Source organism: Carcharodon carcharias, chromosome 17 (genome assembly GCF_017639515.1).
Source record: "Carcharodon carcharias isolate sCarCar2 chromosome 17, sCarCar2.pri, whole genome shotgun sequence".
NCBI lineage: Eukaryota > Metazoa > Chordata > Chondrichthyes > Lamniformes > Lamnidae > Carcharodon > Carcharodon carcharias.
Window position 1 is genome coordinate 53,899,002 of NC_054483.1, and position 26,830 is coordinate 53,925,831.

The 26,830-nt window shown below is 40.1% G+C and overlaps 1 protein-coding gene across 4 annotated transcripts in view; it reads left to right on the plus strand.

Annotated features, from left to right (window-relative positions):
* The window catches only part of ipmkb (inositol polyphosphate multikinase b), a 123,027-nt gene that overhangs the window by 48,862 nt on the left and 47,335 nt on the right, over positions 1–26,830 (plus strand). For all 4 annotated transcript variants that reach the window (XM_041209095.1, XM_041209094.1, XM_041209093.1 and 1 more), the window contains exons 3-4: positions 9,761–9,857; positions 12,855–13,027. In XM_041209095.1, the coding sequence (XP_041065029.1) occupies positions 9,761–9,857; positions 12,855–13,027 (270 nt within the window). The remainder of the gene's footprint in view (positions 1–9,760; positions 9,858–12,854; positions 13,028–26,830) is intronic.

Genomic DNA, 26,830 nt, shown 5'->3' on the forward strand with positions numbered 1-26,830 from the left:
AACAGAAGAAGCCATAGATGATGTTCGGAATACGCAGGGGAAAAGCACTGAAATCTTTCTGCACATGGGTTAATTTGTCATCTCCATGACACTTTGAGGTGAAATTGGTTTTGAATGGTAGCACGCCGAGTGATAGTGACATGGTAGCCTGTTTCACCTCATCCGCCTCACTCCTTTCACAGTGTAAAACCGTTTGCCACTATTTCCTGTTTTGTACTGCTGCCCAAGATGGATTTTCAGCTCTCATATGTCATCATGTCAGCACAGTACATGAATTGATGCTGGAGTTCTGCAACTGTTGCCATACTATAGAGTATAAAAGCTAACTTTTCAAAGTATGTACAGCAATCCTGTAAATTCAGTTTTGCTATTATGCTGATTTCAGCTGCTGCATGTCTGGAAACTGTTTTGTTGACCATGGCAGTGCATTGACCCATACGTTTACAAGTGTAGATTCAAACATGAATGCACATAGAAACTCAGCTGTATCTGATTCCAATACCTTTGTTTTTGGGCTCAACATTTTGTCATCTGTTTAAGGAATGCCACTTTTAGCAATATAAATGAGTTTGCATTTGTACACTGCACTCCAAGTCATAATCCAAACTAAAAGAGTGCTGATGTAAAGTACCATGGCAGATCTGTGATAATCCAGTCAGTTCTGTCTTTGCGCTGACTGTAGCAGTGTCTTTTATAGTTAAATCATATAGACTTCACCTTTAGTACATCACGATATAATCCTGGACCCTACTTTTAATATTTAAATACTGTTCAATTGCATATGACTAACAACGAGGCACAGTTAAGCGCCAATTTGAAGAAGTTTAAACTTGGTTGTTGTATGGCCTCTTTAGTAATTGAGATCACCTGGTCTCCATTAGGCATTTTGAATTGTAGATAACTAGCATCTTTGTGCGCTTGTGTGTTTGTGTTTGTCTGTGTCTGTCTATTTCTGAGATAGTGATTGCATTCAGATATTTATTGCCTTAATAGGAAAAAATGATTCTTTGTGTTCATTCCTTGGGGTTTGGTGTTCCTATCATCTTAAAAACATATATTAAACTAAAGGGGATATTGCAGTGCAATTTGAACTGAAAAAATCCATCCTTCAGTCAAATGCTTGCTGCATAAATCGCAGTTGGAATCTCAGTTATGAGATTCATAATTGGCACAGAAGAAGGCCGTTTGGCTCTACAAGTCACTGCTAGCTTTCTGTACGACAAACCAGTCAGTCCCATTTCCTCACTCTATCCCTGTAACCCTGCAAGTTTTGTCTCTTTCACCATCTCTGGATTCTCTCAAGGAGTTTCACATCCTGAAGTATGATGACCAGAACTGAGCGCAATATCTTACGTGTGATCTAACCATATAAAGATTCAGCCTATCTTCCCTGCTTTTGTACTCAGTACCTTATAAGCCCAAAATTCCATATGCTTTGCTAATCACTCTTGCAATATATTCTGCCACCTTCAAAGGTCTTCGCACATGCACCCCCAGGTCCGTCTATCCCCACACACTGTTTAGAACTGTGCCATTAAGTCTATGTTGTTTCTCATTATCCCTCTGCCAAAATGCATCACCTCACACTTCTTTATGTTAAATTCCATCTGCTACTCGTATGCACATTCTGTTAGCCTATCTATATCCTGTTACAGTCCATTTGCATTGCCCTCACTGTTTGTCATCCTCCAAGTTAGGTAACATCGGCAAGTTGTGAAATTTTACTCTGTATATCGATTTCCAAATAACTTATTTATATCAAGAATAGTGATCCTAGCATTGACCCTTGGAGAACACAGTCTACCATCCTCCAGTCTGAAAATAACAATTTACCACTACTTCCGTTTCCTCTCCTTAAACCAATTTTTTTATCCAAGTTGACACTGGCCTGCTTATTCCATGAGCCACAATTTTGTTCACCAGTCTTTTATATCAAGTGCTTCCTTAAAATCCATAAAACTAGACAATTATTGCATTTCCTCATCAGCTTTCATCCAAAAATTTTAGGTTAGTCAAGCGTGAATTGCCTTTTACAAATGTGTGCTGGCTGTCCTTAATTAACTTAAACTTCTTCAAGTGCCTGTTGATTTTTCCCATCATTATTGTTTCTAAAACTTTCCATACCACTGAAAAAAACTAACTGGCCTGTAGTTCCTTAGAATTGACCTTGCACGTTTTCTTTAATAATGGAGTCACATTTGCCTCTGTCCAATCCTCTGGCACCTCCCTCCATATCTAGAAAAGCTTGGAAGATTATGGAAAACCCTGCTGTTATCTCTACCTCCACTTCCTTGAGCAATCTGAATGTAAGCCATCCAGACTAGGTGACTTATCCCTCCTAAGCATAATCAGCCTTCCCAGTACCACCTTCCCCTGGATTTTCACCCCTCCATTACCTCTACCATCACTGCTTCTGTTTTGTCAGCTTCTTATTCCTTAATGAATACCGATACAAAGTACTCATTAAGTATTCCAGGCTTGCCCTGCATCCCTAAGCAGGTATCATCCTTTTTGTTCCTAACAGGACCCATTCCACCTCTTAGCATTTGCTTGCTATTTACATGCCAATTGAAGATTTTTGGGTTCCCTTTTATGTTGACTACCATTCTATTCACATGTTTTCTCTTTGCCTGTCTTATTTTCCTCTTCACTTCCCCCTCAACCTATTGAATTTGTCCAGGTTCTTGCTTGGAGAATTCAATTGTCATGCATCTCACACCTTCCTTTTTTGACACATCTCTATCGTCATCCAGTGAGATCTAGCTTTGGTTCCCCTACCTTTCACCCTTGTTGGAATGTACTTAGCCTGTAACTGAAGCATCTTTTCCTTAAAGACCACCCCATTGTTTCATTCCAGTTTTTCCTGTCAGTCTTTGGTTCCATTTTATCAGGGCTAGATTCCTTCTCATCCAATTGAAATGGTTTCACTTCCATTTTTGATGTTCTGTTTTAGACTGTTCCTTGCTTTTCTCCATTACTAATCTAAACCTTATGATAAAATGAACACTCTTGCCCAAGTGACCCCCACCAGCATCGGCGGAGAAGAACAAAGTTGACATTTCGAGTCCTTATGACCCTTCAACGGAACAGTTCTGTTGAAGGGTCATGAAGACTCGAAACGTCAACTTTGTTCTTCTCCGCCGATGCTGCCAGACCTATTGAGTTTTTCCAGGTATTTGTTTTGGATTTCCAGCATCTGCAGTTTTTTGTTATTATCTGTGTTTTTGTCCCCCTCCAGCATTTGGTCTATCTGGCCCACCTCATTCCCAGCATCATATCTAGCAATGCCCCCTTTCTAATTGGACTGAGAATGTACTAGTCAAGGATGTTCTCCTGAACACATTTCATTAACTTCTCTCCCTCCTTACCCTTTACTTTAATCCTAAAATCCCCCACAATCACCACTGTATAGTTCATGCATGTCTGTGATTTCCTGCTGATTTGCTCCTCTATCACTATTTGGATGATGATAGAATACCCCAAATAGCACTATTGCTTTTTATTAACACTTTTTGCTTCTCAACTCTAACTAAATGGATTTTGTCCTCGTCCCCTCAAGGACATCCTCTCTTTCCAACTTTACAATATATTCCATAGTCAGATTGTCACCTCACCTCCCTTTTCTCTCTCTTTTCTGAGCACTTCATATTGTTGAATATTAAGCACCCAGTCCTCACCATTTCTAGGCCACATTTTCATTATTGTCATTACATCATACACCCACATGGCAAATTGTGCTTGTGGCTCACTGAACCTTATTCATCTCACTTTGTGCATTTAAATATATGCATTGTAAACCTGTCCTTGCATTCCTCATTATCCTTTTTCATCCGCTCACATCTAATTCAGTATTATTTCCTTCTCTAATACTATCCAACACTCTCACTTTGTGAACCTTATTCCTCTTTTATACTTTTATATGCTGGTACCTACCCCCCTGCTAATTTAGCTTAAACCCTCCTCAACCACATAATGAACCTCTCCACGAAGACACATGTCCCAGTCCTGTTGAGATGCAACCTGCCCCTTTTGAATTGATGTCTCTTGTCCAGAGCTGGTCCCAATGCTTCAAGAATCTAAAGTCTTCCCTCCTGTACCGTGCTTCAAGCCACACATTAACCCTCCCTATCTGCCAATTTTTACTCCCACTAGTGTGTGGACTGGGAGTAATCCGGAGATTACTACATTTGAGGATCTACTTTTTACCTTCCTCCCTATCACCTAAAAATCTGACATTAGGAACTTACCTGCCACCTCTGTCATTGGTACCAACATGTACCACAACTTTTGGCTCACCCCCTTCCCCCTGCAGAATTTTCTGCACTTTCTATGTGATTCCCTTTATCCTGGAACCAGGGAGGTAATACACTGTGCAAGACTCTCAATGACAGCTACGGAAATGTCTGTCTTTCACACCCCACTCCCCAGCCCCCCATGACTATGAAATTTCCTATCGCAACTGCATTTCTACTCTTTGCTGCTCCCTCCTGCGCAGTCCTTTACCCATTAGTGCCATGGTCTGAACAGCAATTCTTCAAAGTGTTGTCACTGCCAGCAGTCTCTACTGCTGTTTACCTGTTTGAGTGTGGCACATACTCCAAAGACTCTTGTATTGGCTGCCTCTTCCTGCTCTTACGCAAAGCTATCCATTTACTATCCTGAACACTTACTGTCTAAGGGGTGGCCATCTGGAGACACTTCCTGATCCCGCAAGTCACATGAAGTGTCCTGTCCTGAAGTTCCTACATGGTTCAGGAAATGCAAGTTACAGATCTCAGATGTCCAACTAAGTAGAAACTCTCTGTTCCCTCTTTTACAACTAATATTAATTTTAATTAATCCATCTAGAGCAGCTCTGTGCTGGTACGCTTGTTAATTCACTTTCTGTTACACTTACCTTGATTGAAGTTTTTAATTTCCCAGCTCCTCTTTTGAATGAATGCTGGAGTATAGAGAAAGAGAGAGATACTCGCTAATCAATCACTTAGCTGCTTTCCTGAGATGTCACGCTTTGGTTTCTTTTTCAAATGCAATCGGTCGGCTCTGAACCCGCCGATCTCCCTTATTCTTTATACTTGCTGGCCTCACTGTGCTCTGCCACCACTCTTTTATCCCCCCACAGGTCTCACTCTGCTCTCACTTGCGGTGCTACTTCGGCCTCTCTTTTATCCTCCTGCTAGCCTCAATGTGCTCTTGCTCTCAGTGCTGCCCTGCCACTGTTCTTTTATCCTCCCACTAGCCTCGCTCTTGGTGTTGCCCTGTCACTGCTCTTTTACCCTCCCACTGGTGTCCCTGTGCTCTCGCTTTCAGTGCAGCCTCTCTTTTATCCCCCCGCTAGCTTCAATGTGTTCTTGCTTTTGGTGCTGTTGTCACCGTTGTTTTATGCCCCCACTGGCCTTGCTGTGCTCTTGCTTTCAGTGCTACTTTGGCCCCTCATTTTTCCTCCTACTGGTCTTGCTCTTGATGCTGCCCTGTCACTGCTCTGTTATCCTCCTGGTCTAGCTACACTCTCACTCTAGCCAGCTTTTGCGTTGTAAACAATTATGCTTGTATTTTCAATATATTTTCCTCTGCAGCCATAATGCCCTGGCGGGTTGGAGACTAGTATTCTGTCTTTGTTGTATTTACAGATAGTAACCTTTGCCAGCTCAGTGTCTGTGTAACCTGTCTCATACTTTCTCTTGATGCCCATTGGATCTCATGGGACTGGAGAAACTACGTAAGTAAGTGTGTTAAAGGCCGTTTTATTTTCTTGGTGGGAACAATATAATGTACAAAATCTATAGTTGTAGCCTGCAGTATCTGCAGCATTGTTCTCTAATATCATCATAGGTACTTTTAATAACTAGCACAAGTCTTTTGGCAATATTTCTGATTTTGAGCCACCTACACTGGGTTCCAAGAAACTAAACAATATTGTGGCCGCCTTAGCATTTAAAGTTTAGTACTTAGAGTTTCTCGAACTACTTTAACGTGCTCTTCGAATACTTTCTCCCTCCAATACGAAGCTATTACAGTATTGTTATGAGGTAATCCCATGTATTAGTTATTTTTCTTCTCTGCTGTATTGGGTTTGATTCCATGGGTTCAGTTATCTCCTCCAATGTGCATTCACGTGATTCCCCAGTGTGTGCTGGCTAACTGACTAACCCAGCATTGATGCTTGATGTCCAGATGTGTACCTTTTCTGTAGGAATTGTTGTATATTGGTCAGTGATTAGGATCTGTCAGTAATTTTTTTCTCTTTCTACCTCTTCCAGTCTGGGGATACTTAGGCCAGATTTTAGTACCTTCACTGACATCTTGGCTAAGATGAATCAACTTGGTTCAGGTTGGGAACAAAACTGGGACCTTTCCTTTTTTTGCCTGGCTGCTAATACATACTGAATGGATTCCTCTCATAACTCAGTCAATGTACTGAACCATCAGGGAAGCCCAGAACACGCATAAGTTTTGTTAAATTGTTGTCCAACCCTAAATAGAGGATAACGGCATAAAGAACTATGGAAGATCATCTTTATTACCTTGTTTCCCTCGACACCAGCAGGCGAGTTTGAATTCTGTAATTTGAACCAAAATAACATTTGATAAACAGAAATGAAATTTTCTTGAACAGTTTAATCCAGGTGATTTATTCTTGTTGTAAGTGCAGATGAGATTCTGTACTTTCAAATTAAGCGGAGAGTGAGGTCCCTGGATGCGATTCCAGCATTTAACCAAGAGGATTACTGAGCTTGTCATCACTTGTGTCTCTATGTTACAGACAGGTGGTTGACTGTGTTTATTTCTTCCACAAAGTTTAAATTTTATTGAATTATTTTATTTTTTTTTAATATTTAGCTCCACATTGCAATCACTAAGGACTTAGAAGAGTAATATTGAGGTATAATCAGATAAGAGTTGAGAGGGATAAGCTGGATCAAATCGGAGAAGAGACAAATGTATTATCTTTAGCTGAAGGAAAAGGATTTCTACTTCTTTTCAAAATTGGTGATCAGCTTAATTTGCGCAGGGCATCCTGAGGTCTGTAACAGGGGAAAGAAGAGGAAGAGTGGATTAGGTATGTTGAGCCTGCACTAGATAATAGTCCATGTACTTTACAGGGTTATTTTAGGTTATAGTTCTGTTGGAATCATACCCTGTGAAGTGAATGCCCTGGCATTGGCATCAAATCCACTAAAGCCCTTGGTGGAAGGAGCTTTGCTCTATGGTAGCTGCTATCTGTGACCTTCATCCTGGCCTGACTAAGAGTGGGCTGACCTTTTTTCCCCTGCTCAAAATACCCAGCTGCTGGCTTTGGAAGGCCCTCTCTGTGTAGATTCATATTACACAGGAGGGCATTCAGCCTGTGCTAGCTGTTTGAAAGATCTATCTTATTCTCAAATTCCCCTGCTCTCTTCTAATTTTTCTTATTCGTTTTAGTGTAAAGACAAGATTTCATTACTCTCAAACTAACCTTGATAGATAAGTGATGTAGTTAAAGTTATGTTGAGATTAAATTGAGAAAACATGGTTTTCAAATAGGAAAAGATCAGAAGCTATAAATAACAATGCATTATTTCTTGCATTTTCTAATAATTTCACACTGCTGCTTTGCTACAGACAGCAGATTTCAAGTTGGAAGCAAACCAGCAGTGTAAACGGAAATCATTCAAGGCTGCTGGAGGCAGTTGGTACCACCAAATGAAATGATTTTGGTCTGGGAATGGCCTACTTTCAGCTGGCCTTTTGGCTTGACAGCTGGTGAGCTCAGTGTCCATAGTTCATCTCTCTACACTTCCCTATCATATCAGACCAGTAAAATCTTTTTTCTGTTCTTGGTGACATGCACCTCCCTCAAATGTTGGCATGCAGCTGAACGTTAAAATGTTAATATAGATCTGGCTGCTGTAGAAGCAGCTCCACAGTGTGGACAGGATTTTCTGCAGTGCCAGGATCTGAATACAGAATTGTTTTAGTGTGATGAAATCCACTGTTTACGAGACCTGTGGGGAAGCATGTGTGAGCTGTTGTCTGCACTGACTTTGATTTCAAAGCATGTATTTTTTTGGGACTGAAAGAAAAACTTAAACTTCAATTTCTGGGATTGGTTGGTGGGTGGTAACTTTGGGTTGCTGCTGACTCATCAGACTTCTGGAATCAGACTGGGACCTCAGTTTGCTAAGGAAATTGAATCTCCTTGGGAAAAAACACACACAATATAGCTCTTAGATCAGATTTCAGCAGGAGGTCAAAACAGGTAGAGCTCTGTGTGCGAGTCAGCCGAAAAGACTGGAACCTGAAGACTGTCTTGAGCCAAGCTAAGGAGATTCTGCAGAGGTGCCCCCTTTTTGATGATGACTGTATCCATAGAACTTGGATAGAGTGAAGCTGCTTTTGGAGATGACTTAATGTCATTATAAATAATAAAAATTAATTTACAATCAAACATTCCTTCAGTTTTTAAAGATTGTTTGACTCTGCAGTTGATGTAATAAGAGTCATACGGACTCGAAACGTTAACTGTGTTCCTCTCCGCAGATGCTGTCAGGCCTGCTGAGTTTTTCCAGGTATTTTTATTCCTGCTTAATATATGTTGATTTCGGTTTGATAAAGTATAAGTTATAAAAAGCAAAATTGTGTTCATCAATTTCTTCCTTTGGGTTCATTTGGTAAGTTTGGCTATTTTAGATTATTGGTCTCCACGGAGATCAAAGCATTTAGCAAAATACTGCAGATGCTGGAAACGCAAAATTAAAACACAAAATACTGGAATCACTTCCGCATGTCGGGCAACAGCAGGCCATTGACCTTAATCCGATTTTTCTCCAGCATTTTCTGTTTTCATTTGAGAATGTGATTCTACAATATTAATGCAATGGTGCATATAGTTTGTGTTCATTCCATTTTGAGTGGCCACACTGGTAGAAATTGGAGCACAATGTTGCATGCAGGACCTTTGTTTTATACACAAATAGTCTAAACTACATCTTTCTAATTTCCATCATTTTTTAAAATTTATTCACTGGATGTGGGCTTCACTGGCTGGGCCAGCATTTATTGCCCATCCCTAGTTGCCTTTGAGAAGGTGGTAGTGAGCTGCCTTCTTGAACTGCTGCATCCATGTGGTGTAGGTACACCCACAGTGTTGTTAGGAAGGGAGTTCCAGGATTTTGACCCAGCAACAGTGAAGGAACGGCGATGTAATTCCAAGTCAGGATGATGAGTGATTTGGAGGGGATCTTTGGTGGTGGTGTCCTCATCTATCTGCTGCCCTTCTCCATCTGGATGGTAGTGGCTGTGGGTTTGGAAGGTGCTGTCGAAGGAGCCTTGGTGAATTCTTGCCCTGCATGTTGATGTAATATTTTCCAGTTAACATATTGTTGAACCTTAGTTGTTTATTCACCTTTCCAAAGCTAGGATGTATGAGTATGTTGTATAGTTTGTCCTGTATGCATTACCCCTGCATAGTGAAGGTTTAACGTAGTTGAATAAATACACACATTTGGAAGTCTGGTGAAATTGAACCCAATTCTGAGCCTTTAAACATTGAACAATGAGCTGTGGGACAAAAGGCTGTGAAATACAAGGTTGAAATGTACTTAATTTATCTTGACTACTGAAAGATATTTCTAAGTTTCCTGAAATAAGACTTTCTTTTAAGTCACAGTCACCAAAAAACACTCTTGAGAAAGTTTGATGAGCCCTCCTATGGGGCAAAAAAGCTTTGTAGTTCTGATGTTCAAATATTGGTTCTCAACAGACTTTTCTTTGTTTTCAGGTGTTTGGTTCATCGTGTCATGAGCATGTGTTCTTAGATCTACGAAAATTTCTGCCTAAATTCCTTGGCACCTGGACACCGACTACTGCACCTAATGGTATCCTTTGCACTGAACTGCGATATTGTGTTAAAAACAAAAAAACTGCGGATGCTGGAAATCCAAAACAAAAACAGAATTACCTGGAAAAACTCAGCAGGTCTGGCAGCATCGGTGGAGAAGAAAAGAGTTGACGTTTCAAGTCCTCATGCCCCTTCGACTGAACTCAAATTGTGTACTGTATGAACTGTAACCTGACAGTTGTTACTTTAATAATGACATACAAATCCAAATTTTTCTCTAGTTTGTCTCCTATCCCCCCATCATGTCCTCTCTGAGCACATCTTTCCGATGAGACCCAGCTCCTGTTCCCCTTGAACTTATTCCCACTAAACTGCCGATCAAGCTTTTGGTCATCTGACTTAATATTTCCTTACATGCTTCAGCGCCACACTTGGTTTTATAATGTTCCTGTGAAGTGCCTTGGGACACATGATTACACCCTCAAGACAAAAAGCCTGCCATTCTCTGCTTTTGCCATCCTCTTTAGCAAGTAGTTTCACAGTATTTGTGATGGGCAGTATTTGTGATTTCCATTCATTATAATGCCCTAAATAAGCTGAGGCACTCGACATACTTTGTAAAGTGATTATTTTCCCCCCTCCATCTGTTGTATAGACAATTATTTAGATAATCTGTGGCTTTGAAACTTGGAAAATGACCAGTTGATTGGTTTTAAAGCAGCATGGCCCTTTTGTTTATGTTGGAAATGCTTGTATGCCTCTGAGACTAAGCCTACCCGTTGTATTGAATGCAGTTGGTGTGATAATTCCGACAGCAGTGCTCACAATAATTAATCACTGTTTAGGTTGTATTGCAATAACCATATACTGACACAGACTTAATTGGTCTATAAACACATTCTTGACCACAGCTTCCTACACTACAGCTGCTTGTGCCATCTGTGATCAACGGGGACAAAATATCCTCCAACTGTTGATCCACTCTGAGTAACCAAATAATAGACGAATTTCCATTTTCTGTTTCTTCTCCAATATTAGTTAAACTTTCACACATGAACAAAAATCTCAGGTCTGTGTGTGCACTTCTTTAAAAAAAATCCAATTTGAATAATCTTTCAGATTTATTTGTCTTCCTTTGCATTCTATCACTTTACACTACATAAAAGCATGTTTATTTTGGTTTGCCCAATTTTTCTTTCTAAATTCCATTGCTGCTGCTACTTCTCTGCCCTTTTTATGTTTCAACTAATTTTATCTTAAAAATGAAGATAGAAAAATTGCACTCAAAATCTACTCTCATTTTTTTTTATGATCAATAATTGGCCTGTGTAGTCTAACGTCTTTAATTTAAGGAAACACTTCAGAGGAACATCATAAAACAAAAGGTGACAGCAAGCCACATAAGGAGATAACCAAAAGTCTGGTCCAGGAGGTACAGTTTAAAGAGTGTCCTAAAGGAAAAAGTAAGGTGGAGACATGTAGGGAGGGAATTCCAGAGCTTAGAGCCTAAGCAACTGAAAGCATGGCTACCAATGGCCAAGAAGCCAGAATTAGACGAGTGCAGATATCCTGGAGGGTTGAGGGGCTGGAGGAGATTACAGAGACAGGAAGGGGCAAGATTATGGAGGGATTTGAAAATAAGAACCAGAATCTTAAAATCAAACATTGTTTGACCTAGAGCCAGTTTAGAACAGGTGATCATGACTTGTGCAAGTTAGAATAAGGCAGCAGAGTTTTGGGTGACCTCATGTTTCCAGGGGCTAGAATGTAGGAAACATGCCAGGAGTGCGTGGGAATAGTCAAGGCCAGCAGGAACATTGGAGCAGGAATAGGCCATTCAGCCTGTCGCTTGCTCTGCCATTCAATACGACATAGCTGATCATCCACTTCAATGCCTTTTTCTTACATTATCCCCCATCCCTTTATTATCATTGGTATTTAGAAATCTTTCAATCTCTGCTTTAAACATATTCAATGACTGAACTTCCACAGCCCTCTGGGGTAGAGAATTCCAAACATTCACAACCATCTGAGTAAAAAGATTTCTCCTCATTTTGGTCCTAAGTGGCTTCCCCCTTATTTCGAAAATGTGCCCCCTAATTCTAGACTTGCCAACCAAGGGAAGCATCTTATGCACATTTGTAACAAAGGGATGAATGAAGGTTTCAGCAGCAAATGAGTTGAGGCAGAGACAAAGTTGGGTGATATTGAGGTGGAAATCGGTTGTCTGACACGGTTGATGACACAGATATAGTTGCTGGGAGCTCACTTTGGGTCAGATATGTCACCAAGTTTGCAAACAATCTGGTTTAGTCTCAGACAGGTTTCCAGAAAGAGAGATGTAGTTGGTAGCTGGGGAACAGAATTTGAAACAGGGACCGAAAGCAATGACTTCAGTCTTCCTACTAGGAACTTTGTTTATCCAGTACTGGATGTCAGACAAGCAGTCCGGTAATTTAGCAACCAGGGAGGAGTCCGGAAAGATGGTGGTGTGAGGTAGTACTCTCTAAACTAAACTTTCAGATGATGTCGCCAACGGTCAGCATGTAGGTGAGAAATAGGAGGAGGCCAGGGGTGGATTCTTTGGGAACACCAAAGGTAACAGTGTGGGAGCAGAAAGGGAAGCCATTGTAAGTGAAAAGATTAAATGGATAAGGATGGAACCAAGCAAGAACAGTCCTACCCAGGATACGAAATTGGAGAAGCGTTGGAGGGTGATGGTGTGAGTGAGGTGAGCAACACCTGAAGAGATGGAATCTTTAACAATATTAGCTAACGTGGGGACAGGGAGGGAAGCTCGGTGGTTAGCTGTTTAGTGGGGATAGGGTTGAGGGAGCAGGAAGTGAGTCTCATGGCCATGGCTGAAAAGGACTGCTAAATACCATGATTAGCATGAGGTTGTGATAAGTAAATGGGGCATTGGTGTAATGTTTTTGCTTTGAAGGTAATAATAAAGTAACTGAACAAAATTAGGCCTTGGAAATTGTTTCAAGGGATTACTGCCAGGAGTTTGCTCTTTAACCTCTGAGTTCAGAGTTGTACCTTAAACTGGAAGATGTGACACGGAAGTTCAACAAACCGTGCATCATGGATGTAAAAATAGGGAAGAAAAGTTATGACCCAGACGCATCAGCTGAAAAGATACAACAACAGATCAGTAAATATCCGCTGATGGAAGAAATTGGTTTTTTGGTACTTGGCATGCGGGTAAGAGAAATTTGATCACAAATCCAAGAGCCATAAGTTTGCATGTGTTTGTTTTTACCTATTGTTTAGTAAAGGTGAGCTATTAAATTTATAAAGATGATTGGATTCCTGATGAAGTCATTGTTGTTCAGACTGCACCAGAGTGTAATGTGCAGCTGTGCACAGCATGTGTGGGCGTAAAGGGCATCACGAGTGCCTAATCATGTAACTAAATGAAGAAAATACATAAGATTCCCACATGGACAATTACATGTTCTTTTTGATTTACTTGGAGTAGCAGCGCTTAAACAGAGGACTAAGTAAAAATTTGCAAACCTATGCAAGTTGATTCCCATACAGTTTAAAGAAAAAAAGTAAATGCACCAGTAATTTGAGAAAAAACTGAGTGTTAGAATTTTGCAGTACTAGTAGCTAAGAGTCTTACTGGTATTCGTAAATTTGAGTGCACTCTGCCCAAGATTTTACAACCATTCATTCTTGGCAGTGTGCAGTTGAATTTCCAATTTTCCTTACAGGATAAGTGAGGCTATCAGTTGACAACATAGATTCATTAAATTGTCTCCTTTGTGTTAATTCACAAATGTCCCGAAATGTTTCTTTTATTAAAAAGCAGGACTTGTTCCTGCATTGAAATAAATCACCAAAAGATACTATCTATATCATTAACATGGATATTGCACAAAAATTTTGCTAATAATCATTTGGTGGTACAGAATTCGAGTATTGTTGAAAAAAGAGACGCTGTCAAAGTTTTTCGTCTTACGCTCATCAGGACAGTTCACAAAAATGCCAGTGGTCATGGAGAATGCGCCATGGCAACACCTCTACCAATCAGAGTCCACTTGCCATTCAGTCAACACTCTCTTCTCATGCAGTATAGGTTGTTGTTCCCTTTACTATTCGTATTCTTGTGAACTGCCCTGATGAGTGCAAATCTAGAAGCTTTGACAGCATGTCTCTTTAGCAAAAACTTTACTGTTTTAATAATTGGCATAGAAGTTACGGTTTTAGTTTTTAGATCTCGTATTTTTTGGCCTATAACATGTCTCTTTTTTCAGCAATACTCAAGTTCCGTGCTACCAAACTACTATCTATCAACAATGTACCTATGAGTTAAATTCGTTCATGCAATTACATTCACTGACCTGAAATGTCTCAAATGTCCCACTTATCTCCAGGCCCTTTCCAGCTTGTTTCCTTGGGTAGGATTGCCTACTCTTTGATAGGATGTTACTGCTATTGCTGAGTGACATTGGAATAGGAGTGGGCCATTAAGCACTTCAAGCTTGTTACGTCATTCTGTTAAAGCATGGCCAATTGTACCTCAACTCCGCCTTAAATCATTCTTCCTTGATACATCACAGAAAGTAATCTCAATGTTGAAAATTTAAGTTAGCTCAGCCTTTTGGGGGAGAGCCTTCTAAATTTTCATTACCCTTTGTGTGGTAAAGTGCTTCCCAATTTCAATCATAAATGGCTTTGCTCTAACTTTAGTTCTGATTTACCCCACCAAAGGAAATGATTTCTCTATCCCACCCTTTTGAATCTCTTGTATTGTTATCTTCCCTCAATCTTCTTTCCTAAAGGGAATACAAGCCAAGTTTATCCAACTTGGCCTCATAACTTAATCCTTTAGTCCTGGTAACATTCTAGTGAACTTACACAATACTCCCCTCCTAGGACCATTATATCCTTCCTGAGGTACGGTGCCCAAAACCGAATGCAGTACCCTAGATGGGCCTGTCCAAAGTGCTTTACAATTAAAGCATTATTTCCTCACTTTTGTATTCCATTTCCCTTGAGGTAAAGGCCAACTTTCCACTGGCCATTTTGATTGCTTTTTGTAAATGGGCACTAGGTTTTAGTGATTTGTGTACATGGCCACCCAAATCCCTTTGCTCCTATTCTCTCACCATTCAGAAAATACTCTAATTTGTCTTTGGCTGATATAAAATGCCTTTAGCAAGCTGAATGGGATACTGGCTTTAAAACTTGGGGAGTGTATGGTCCTGATTGTAGCACCTTGGACCATTTTGGTGTTCGATACCTCATGGCTATCTTAAAAAGATGCTTGCATGTCAATAATTGGATCATATCGATTTTGTAAGTGAAATATCAAAGCAGTGATGTGACTCGTGCTTCCTGTTGTATCTTGTTGTATATAGTACTTATATCCTTTTAGTGATTTTTGAAAATATACTAAGAGTACAGCTTACTGGTTTGTACTTAAAGATTTTTCCAGAGGTTGTGGAGTATGGATAGCTAACCGCTTTAAGGTTGTTGCAGCTCGGTTCTGACAATCTTTTGGTAACGTAAGTCAGTAACTTTGTAAGAAACCACAAGCTCTGTCAACATTTTTTTTCTTTTCACAGGATGTGGGTGCTGCTGGCTAGGCCAGCATTTACTGCCCATCTCTAATTGCCCTAGCCCTTGAGAAGGTGGTGGTGAGCTGCTTTCTTGAACCTGTCTTATGCCAGTGTGACATTGTGCTGACAAATTGTATTTGACTGACAGACTGCTTGTTCTCTAGCTTTTAAGGAAGAATTGAAGAGCCTTCAGTGGGAACTGATGGAATACCCTAGTTATTTCATGGGTGTAGTTTTAATGGGTTTATTAGCCAGGGTATTACAGCAACAGATGGTGCATTTGACTTGTGAAATACCATGTTTGTTACAGTTCCACGGACCACTATTGGCTGTTCAAGTTACTAGGGCAAGCACTTCAATACAGATGGTATAAACGGTTTTGAGAGAAAATGGGTAGAAGATATAATGAAAAGATGGGTAGATGAAGCCTAGAGCATTAAATGAAGAGGATAGCTTGCTTGGCTTGCGTTCCCTTGAGTATGGCAGGTCTGATTGAAGTGTTTAAAATATTAACAAAGATTTGATAGGATAGCTCCAGAGCAATTATTTTCTTTGGTGGGGGAATCAAGGGAAAAGGAACATAAATTGCCTGGCTCTAATTTCCATCAACATTAGAAAGCATTTTTTTTAACCACATAGAGTTGTAAATATCTGCTATTCTCTGCCCCAAAAATTTGTAGATGCTGAGATCAGTATTTTTTTTTGTTAGGCAGGAGTACCATGGGATATGGAGCTATAGTGAGTAAATGGAGATGGTGGAAAGATGTGAAGATCAGCCATCATCACGATTGAGGGGCTGACTGGCCTACTGTACTGCTGCTTGATCATCCTATGGAATTAATAAATGGAAAAGTTGGGCCTAATGGTCTTTCCTGTTCTTATCCCTTCAGATTTAATTGAAGAAAATATCTCTACCCCATAAGACCTTTAAAAAGTAGACATGGAAATAAACTATAGTCTTAAGTTTTGAATTCAACCATCAAGTAGGCATTTGCTTCTGCTAGATACCTTTAAATTCTTGTTTATTCCGTGACTTCTAAGTTTGCTATACTTTATGGCAGTTTCACAGAATCACAGAATTGTTACAACACAGGAGGAGGCCACTAGGCCCATCATGTCTACACTGGTTCTTCAAATGAGTATTTTACTTCATGCCATTCTCCAGTCTTCTCCCTGTAACCTTGCACATTCTTCCTCTTCAAATAACAGTCTAATTCCCCTTTGAAAGCCTCGATTGAACATGCCTCCATCATACTCTCACAGTGCATTCCAGATCTTAATCACTTGTTGCGTGATTTTTTTTTCCTTATATCTTTAATTACTTTGTGCCCCCTCATTCTCAATCCTTTCATGAGTGGGAATATTTTTCCCTATCTACTCTGTCCAGATCCCTCATGATTTTGAATACCTTTATCAAATCCCCTCTCAAAACTTCTCTTCTTCAAGGAAACCAGTTCTAACTTCTCTAGTCTATCTATGTAACTGAAGTTCCTCATCCCTGGAAGCATTTGAAGGAGCAAATGGCTGTTCCAAAATGCAATGATCGATGCCAGAATATGAAGCCTTGATGGTTTCACTTAATAAATGTTTGCTCAATTTCATTCTAAACGTTTGGCAAGCAGCTGACCTGGCTACTCAAAAGTTTCAGTTTCACTTTCATAGTTTGGAGTTTGCATCCCTTTGAAAGGGCTGAGCCACTTTTGTAATTTGCTGTGGCTGTCTCATAACAGCACAACAAATTCTGACAGTGGCAAGTGAGACAAAGCCCTAATCAATATCAGTGTTGGTTATGCAGAACATGATGTATCTGCTACTGGCAGCAGTATATGACTGATTTTTCAAAGCTGTCGTATTTAAACACAATTTTTGAAATGTACACTGAGCTGCTACTGCTGCACAAAGTTCTATTCCAGCTGCTTTTAATTGTTTTCAGGGTGTAGAAAGAGGAGGAGAATAGAGGAAAGAGGGTAAAACGACATTGGGCAATCTAGCATTTGTCAGAAGCAGCCTGTAAGGAGCTATAAATAAGGGAAGCTTAGGGTAAGTACTTGCTGTGCAAAATACGATCTCCATCCAGTTTCTTGGACTTCAAACACAAATTGAGACACCTAACTGTTAGGAGTGATCCTCAATTGAGTTGTGTATTGACAACAGTGTTAATGTTCACATTTTGGATTTCATTCCATTGCTGAAAGAAATGCATCATGTGGCTGCAGTTAGTTACCCTGCAGATTATTCCCAGGCTATTGCAAAGTGTGAAGTTCCATTGCAGAAGGTTTCCTCTGAGGAATGGTTCAGACCGCAAAGGCCTTTTCTTCATGAAGTTGAAAAGGTACCACTGAATCCAGAATACCTTCTAACTGGTATTAAATCTCAATACATCCTTTTAAAATTAAAAGATTGAGAAATACTTTGTCGCAAAAAGTACTTCCCAGCCTCCCTTACTCCTCTAAGTAACAAAATAGAAATTACACTCATTTTTATAGACTAACTTCTTAATAGATAAAAATTTTCAAGATGTGTCTTCCGGGCAAAGTCAATGTTCACACGCTAGGAAAAGCTCTGAATTGTAAGAGTAATTCTGTTAAACATTCACTGCTCTTTACATTTTAAGGTCTGTTGGGCCAATAAAAATCTACAAAAAAAATTCCCGCATAGCTGTTAGAATAATCAGATCTCTTATTATGAAAAATAATGATTCAGCAATATTTTTAGCATTGGAAGATCTTATGTTTTTCCCTCTGAAAGGAGCAATGAGCATCAATTATAATTAAAGAAATTTAAATTCCCCATCATTTTTTGACGGAATGAGGTGGGGGCACTAACAGTAGAGTGAAGAAAGATGAGGTGAAATAAAAATACATATCTGTTCTTTAAAAATTATAATCACTACAAGTTAAATCCCAAAAAGGCTATCATCCTCAGATTATAGGCATTATGGAGAATCAAATCTGTCCCTTCCAGAAAACCAATTGATATCCCATTCCCATGGTGGTGGCGGGGTGTGTGGAGAGAGGGTATTCCTCTTATGTGCCAGGCCTACCTAATAAGATTGGTGAGAATGACAGTGCTCACCAGCCTTAGCTTTGGCCTGTGCCACAATTCACAACACCATCATTAGAGGGCAGGACGATTTTTCTAAACTGTGACATTATCCTGCATGTTGTGAAGGAATATGTTACACCTATTGCTGTGCCTGTTGACTCTTTGCTTATGTATGTTGAATGCTGCTTTTACTAGTTAGACTAGATGCAGGCATTCTATGTAGAATCTTCATTTTAGTAACTTAAGACAATAGCCAACACACATGCCTGCTTCCAACTGTCTTTGACCATTGTTTATGCAGCAATGAAGGAACAGAAATCTGAGATGGCAAAGGGGTTATAGATTGCTTACATTATTCAGAATTACGTGGTGGCATATATAAATCCACTTTACTTTTAAGGATGTAGTTTTCAGTTTCAAGTATTTTAACTTTTTAATGAAGAATTTATTTTTCTCTTGCTCGTTTTCTCGTCATCTCTTCAGACTCAGTGTGGTTATGTAGGGTCTCGTGAAGTATTTTGCTAGTGTTCCTGTGTCAACCTTTATGGTGGACTATTTGATCACCAGGTTATGAGGGGCATCAAAACTGAGTCAGCCTTGCTCTCATCCAATGACCACACTATCATGACTGGCATGGACTCGAATGGGCCCCTACTTTGCCATTATGACTCTGATTGTCAGCTCCAGCAGGAAATGCATAATAGTGGTGAGGAGTGAGACCCCTGGTCATTCATTCCATCCCTAACTTGGGCAGAGAGGCCAATTATCATATCCCGAATGCTGCACTGACTGAGAACAGCTACTCAGCACAGACTGGCAAATTGAACCTGGAGTGCAACTGCTTGTGGAAGCATTGGGAGAGCTTTGAGGATATGTTTAAGCTATTACATGAATCATGATTAAAAAAAAACAATACCCTGTGATAGCTAGGGGATTGTAACTGGCTCATTTCAGTTCAAGTGCAGTGCACGGATCAAGTTCTGGCACTCGCCGCCTACATCAAAAATGGCTTTCAAAAGAACTTGAAGACGGGCGTGGTGCTGTTGAACCTCACTGCTGCCTATGATACAGTGTGGCACACTGGCCTGCTCTTAAAGCTGTCCAGAGTGCTTTCAACCTGGGCCAGCACAGTTGTTCCTCCACAACAGATGATTTAGAGTCCATCTTGGACAAGGGAGAAGGGCGTAGAGAAGATTTGCCCCATAAGTTCATCTATGCTGATGGCATCTGTTGTGCCACCCAAGCACCATCCTTCTGCACCCTGAACTTGATCCTTAACGAAGACGTTAAGGTGTTGACAGACTATTGCAGCACAAGGTGACTTACGTTGAATTCCTCTAAAACTATATCCAGTGTATTCCACCTCCATAATGCCAGTGCCAAAAAGAATTGCATATTTAAATGGATGGTCAGAGACTAAAGCATGACCCTAACCCAACATACTTGGGAATGGCTCTAGATAGGACTCTATCCTTTCAGGAACATCGGAAGAAAACAGCAGCAAAGGCCAAAACCAGAAACAACTTATCACCCAAAGTTGCTGGACCTACATGGGACACTGCTGCCACAACACCCCAGACCTCAGCACTTGCCCTGTTATACTCTGCAGCATAGTACTGTGCACTTGTCTGACATGGGTCATCGTACACACATTTTGTTGACACTCAATTGAATGCAACTTTCCGTTCAATGCTCTTCCCCTAGCTTCCTATTCTCACAAACATCACTCCCCCACACATCCACCCACTTGATGAAAACCCATAAGCTGTTTGAAAACCTCCATGATGCACCTCAGTTACTACTCCATGATGATATATTCAATCCACCTACTGCCTGCCTTCAATCTCGGTGCCCCGTATGGGGTAATCTCCCTGAGGAAGGTCTACCAGCAGACATCCTTTGGACCAAGGAATGGAAAACGTGGGAAGTTACTGATAAGCTCCTGGTGACGCACCCCACCTGTTGAATGGCAGGCTTTGACCTACTACGGTGGGAGTGGTCCTTGCTAAACAGGTTCAGGACAAGCCAGGGCCCCTGTCCAGCCAAAGTCCACTGCTGGGGGCTCAGTACAAACCCCTTATGCACTTGTGGAGAGACAAACAATGTTGAACATTACCAAGGAGTGTCCCCTCTACAGGACTAATTACGTTAAATTCAGCAAATGAGACGATCACTTGTGTCTGGGGATTTGCATTCGCTAGGTAAAAATAGCTTTAGTTGAAGTTCTGTTTCACTGTATAATTCAGCGGTTTTTTTTTTAGTTAAAATGGCCTCTGCTTTACTGCTTACCCCACTTTCATGGTGGGATTACTTTATGAGGAGTGATTGAGGTGTCCGGGCCTGTATTCTCTAGACTTTTGAAGAATGAAAGGTGATCTCATTAAAACTTACAAAATTCTTACAGGGGTCAACAGGGTAGATGCGAGAAGGATGTTTCCCCTGGCTGGAGGGGTCTAGGACCCAGGGACATAATCTCTATCTCTTAGTCTCAGATTAAGAGGTAGGCCATTTAGGACCAAGATGACAAGGAATTTCTTCAGTCAGAGGGTGGTGAATCTTTGGAATTCTCCACCCCAGAGGGCTGCGGCGGCTCAGTCGTTGAGCATATTCAAGATGGAGATCGGTAGATTTCTAGATAGTAAAGATACCAAGGATTATGGGGATAGTGTGAGTAAATGGCATTGAGGGTAGAAGATCAGCCATGATTTTATTGAATGGTGGAGCAGGCTTATGGGGCCAAATGGCCTACTCCTCCTATTTCCTATGTTCAATTGCTAGACGCAGAAGGATGCTGATGGTTTGAATTGTTAAAATTTAGTACAAAATTCCAGCCAACCAATAAATCGGTTTCTTGCAAATAGCTAAGTGATTTGCAGTACATTTTTGAGCAGATTTTGTTTGCACAGTGGGGTGGTACTATTAGTGATCACTATAAAATTCTGCTGTATATCACACCATCTATAATACAAAGTGGGAGCAAACTTCAATGTGTGTTACGTGTGAAAAATTACAGCCCTTATGACCTTTGGAATAATCAGGCCTGAAAATCAATCATTTCCCTGGCCGTACCTTGGTAACACAGATAACCGTTCGACAACCGAGATGAGTGATGTTGATGCCAAGGTTTGAGCATTTACAGGTCATTGTGAGCTGATGACTTAGTGATTAATAGGTGACCAATTTTAAGTGCCACTTCAAACGAGAGGCATATTCATTTGCAACCCCTTTGTTTTTCTGAATCATGGTTTCAGATTTGCTGTCACAGCCCAGATACACGGGCGCTTGAGATTAAAGTCCTTAAGCATTGATGTACCAAAAAAAATGAAATTACAGACTAGAAAATTGAATCCAGTATTGGAGTTTGCTCCCCACTGGTGATATATTGGTGTAGAATAGTGACAGATGTTGACTATATTTAATTTAATTTGCACAGTTTATGCATTTTTATGTTTCTGCAGATCCTAGATCAAGGAACTCTAAACAATGCTGAACAGCCTTGGTTTCAAAGTCTGTTTTCTTAGAACTTCTTCTATTTTCTGCGGTTAATAACACCTTTTTAATCAGCCAATGTACTTTAAAAGGATAAAGGTGAAGTGAAGTTTTATATATAAAGAGACACAATATTTTGCAATGTTTAACTGGAATAATTAACCTGGAGCTTTTTTTTTCCCCCTGCTGCTTTTCTCCTTCCTCAAACCTACCTGGAAGGCTAGCATGTGGTTTCATAGGTGCCAGTTGCTCTCAGGTACCTCACTTGGATAGCCATTGTTTCTACTTAAGTTTGATGGAGCTGACACACTGTTTAACTATGGAGGACTCCACAGTCAAGTCACATTCATTGTTTACCCAAAGGACACCAGTGTGGACAATCAGGAACTGGGATCCTGGCCAGTGTTCCCCTCCCTAACCCAAGACATTGAAGCCAACTCCAGCATCCATCCCCAGCCATGATTGATGTGATCTCTTTGCATGCAAACTAGGGATACAACTTGGGACAGTCTGGTCTGCAAGTCTCAATGGCTTTCATTCTTAGTTCTAATTTTATATATATATATATGTACCATTTTTTAAAACTGTGGTTTGACTGTTTAATATATAAAAATTATTATATTCAGAACAATTAATTTAAAATAACTTAAAGTTGTGGAGTTTAGAATGTATACCGCTTGTTAAACTAGATTTTCATTTGCTCCTTAGTTAGAAAAACAAACTAAAGCTTACTGCAGGATGTCTGGGTAAAGTATGAAAGGCTGTAGGTAACATTTTGACAGTTAGTCTGCTTCATCCTTCTCTAGGTTGCATCTTCCTATCGATAAAGACAGTAAAGGAAAGTATTGTTTTTATGGGTAAAATGCATTTCAGACCAATAAATGCCAGGTATGTTAAGATTACCGTGTATCCACTTACAAGTAATGCTAATCTAAAATGCCACTTTACACATAAACACTAGAAGATGCATCACTTGGCATGTATAGTTCCTGTTTAGAAATGAATGTTATCTAAGGTTTAGTCTGTGCTAACACAAAAGGCTTTAAATGTGTCTGACCACTACACCTATCTCACAGCTGTGCCACCCTTTTTGTAATGCCTTTCACACAATGTAAGATGTCACAACTTTGCTCTGGCTATATTTTTAGACTTATTTTTAAAAGGACCTCTTGCAGACTTTTATATATTTTGTAGATTGTGCTGTTTTATTCGAGTGCACATTAAGGGTTAAAATATACATTAAAGTATGGCTTACAGAATTATAATGATTTCTGCTTGCTTCATCACTGAGGCTGTCAATGTGCAAATGATAGTGTGGAATTACTGAATACCTAGTGCTTATAAAATGCAATATCTGATTTGCAGTTTTCTTCAAAAAATTATTTGCAGATCTGTTTGCAGATGTTTTAAGTGTGTTGCACTCTAATAAGTCAATCATATAAAATGTTTAGACTATCTTTTTAGCAATTTTTAAAAGTAATTTTGTAAAATTATTTTACTGACCTGATATCTCCTCTTAACTTTGCCAACACCACCATTTAAGCCTCATGTATGGTCACAATGATCTGTTTATTTTTGTAATGATTCATAAAGCTGTTGGAGCATCCCAGTTATTAATTTTAAAAAAGAAATCTTGTGCAAATGTTAGAGAAATGACCCATTGTGGATTCTCCTCTTAAAAGAAGTGTACAGCAAGCTTGCAACTCCTCTTAAAAGAAGTGTACAGCAAGCTTGCAACTCCTCTTAAAAGAAGTGTACAGCAAGCTTGCAACTCAAAAGGCCTGATCCACAAGAAATTAGTATGAGATTCATTCATACTTCCCAGAAATAGTCTGACAGCCCAAGAGAAGAGCTACTGTTACACTATATTGCTGCACAATATAGACACAAAACCTTTCAGCATTGGTAAATTATCAAGAGGTTAGCAAGATGCTGGCACGCGTGATTATAATTTTTTGGAAGATGTTCTTGCATTTTGATCTTTTACTGAGAATTTCTAGTGCTCTCCTCGTCTTCGAAATTTGCTAAATGATCTTGTCCGAGAGCAGCACCCTGAGTGCCAGCAATGCACGCCAAACATTGCCTTTGAATACACAAATCACTTTAGGTAGCAGAAGTTTTATAGTGCAAAACTTTGTCATATAAAGCATATATATCAATAATTGCAACCAATTTATAAAGCGTGGATCTTGCTGACTCAACTTATAAAGAAATCGGCTAACAAGTTTACATTTTGCTGTTTTCTATTATGGTCAATAAGGTAAGCCTCCTTTTGAGATTTGGAACCTGTGACCATTGAATTACACGTGACTCTCTCTAGTGATTTCTTATTTTATGCTGCTCCATCCGCATCCATCTTCTAATACAATTCACTTCAGCCTACCTTTTGTTCCGCTAACTTTTGTGGAGCATATTTTTGTGCATGAAAAAGATCAATTTGAACTCCTGGCTTGCTTACCTCCCAAGGGGCATGTTGCATTTGAAGTTGATGGAATATTTAACCAGCACAGCAATAATTAGCAGCAGGCATCTGCAGATTTTAAAGTGACATTTTGTTTATTCAGTTATGTGATGTGGACTTTGCTGGCAAAACCAGCATTTATCGCCCATCCCTAACTGCCCTTGAGAAAGCAGCCTTCTTGACCTGCTACTGTCATTCTCACCTCACCTCTGGAATTCAGCCTGGACAATTTTCCACATTGGTAGGTGCCAGTGTTGTATGGGAACAGCTTAGCTAGAGGCATGGTCAGGTCTGGAACACAAGTTTTTAGCGCTATAACTGAGATGTTGTTGGACACCATAGCCTTGGCTGTATTCAGTGTGCTTAGCCATCTCTTAATATCATGGGGAATTAATAGAAGCCAACCGTAGCCACCTCCTGAGGTACCTGAATTGTTGAGATGGAGCACCCACTTCACTCCTCTAACTGAAGATGGTTGCAAACATTTAAGCCTTTGCACTGATGTGCTGGGCTCTGCCATCTTTCAGGATGGATTGTTTGTGGCACATTCTTCTCTGGATGTTTAGTTGTCCACTATCATTCATGGGTGAATGTGACCGAACTGCAGAACTGACTTAGTTCTGTCAATACCACACTGCTTCTGTTGTTTAGCATGCATGTAGTCCAGTGTTGTAGCTTCACCAGGCTGTTACTGTGTTTTTAGGTTTGCTCCATGTCGTTCTGCACTTTCATTGAATCGGGGTTGACCCCCTGGCTTGATGGTAATGGTTGAGTGAGGGATGTGCCATGCCATGAAGTTACAGTTTATAGTGGAATGCAATTCTGCTGTTGATGATGGCCCAGAGCACCTCACAAATGCCCAGTTTTGAGCTACTGGATCTGTTCTGAATCTATCCCATTTAGCATGGTGGTAATGCCAACAAACAAGATGGAGAGCATCCTCAGTATGAAAATGGGATTCATTTCCACAAGGTGGTCACTCCTATCAATACAGTCATGGACAGATGCATCTACGACAGGTAGATTGATGAGGACGAAGACAATAGATTTTCCATTTTGTTGGTTTCCCACCAACTGCTAGAAGCCCATTCTAGCAGAAATGTCCTTGAGGACTAGGCCAGTTTGGTTAGTAGTGGTGCTACTCAGCTACTCGTGATGAAGGGCATTGAAGACCCCATCCATTGTACATTCTGTGCCCTACCTACCCTCAGTGCTTTTCGTAAGTGGTGTTCAATATGGAGGAGTACTGATCATCAGCTGGGGGGTGGGGGCTGTGGTAGGGGGTAGTGAGCAGGAGATTTCCCTGATGTAATGCATACCTGAAAGGTACATTGGCTTCCCAAAAATGTTTCAAAATAAAAGAAGAAAGGCTTGTATATTTTATGATCTTAGGATGCCTCAAAGCGCTTCATTGCCTATGTGTAGTTGCTGTTGTCATGTGTCAGAATATGTCTGCCAGTTGGTGCACAGCAAAATCTCATGAACAGCAGTGAAGTACGTAACCAGATAACCTGTTTTCATGATGTCGGTTGAAGAATAAATGTTGACTGACACCAGTAGAACTCCCCTGCTGCTCTTAAGATAGTACCATGGGATCTTTTACTTCCATCTAATGTCTTTTAAGGAAGGAAATCTGCCATCTTTACCTGGTCTGGCCTACATGTGACTCCAGACCCACAACAATGTGGTTGACTCTTAACTGCCCTCTGAAATGACCTAGCAAGGTTAGTTCAAGGGCAATTAGCGATGGGCAACAAATGCTGGCACTCACATCTCATGAAAGAATAAAGAAAAAAAACCTGAAAATCTCTATTTAACGTCTCATTTGAAAAACAGTGCAGCACTCCCTCAGTACTGTATTGAAGTGTGAGATGAGATTCCAGGCTGATCTCCTGGAGTGAGACTTGCATTTACAATGCAGCTTATTAGGAGGTTAGTAAATGACCTGCTTTATACCTGCTAATCTATTAAAATGAAGCTCTAGTAACTCGATAAGATTGAGAATATGAGAATTTACTCACTGTTCAATATTTCTGAAATTTATTACAACATAGATAATTGAGGTAAAAATAAATAGTTGCTAATGCTGATGGCTGAAAATAATTCCTACAGCTGGTAAGTTCTATAAATAATGTGCAGTATCTTTGAAGATTTGGTCAATATGACATACTGACATTGCAGTAGTCATTGATGGATGGCTCTGTTGTATTGCAAAAGACCCAAGTTAAAAGTGATGCATGGTTTTCAGTACCCTAACTTAAGTGTTTCCCAGCCTTAAGTTTTAAAGACTATAATTCATACCATTGTTTACCACAGATTTACTTGTAGTTCTGTACGGTTTGTCATGTCAATTTACTTTTTTGTAATTGTACTAATACTACAAATGTGGTAGTGTTTTTTATGATACTGTTCAAATGTCACTATCCAGCTGAGTATTTTTAT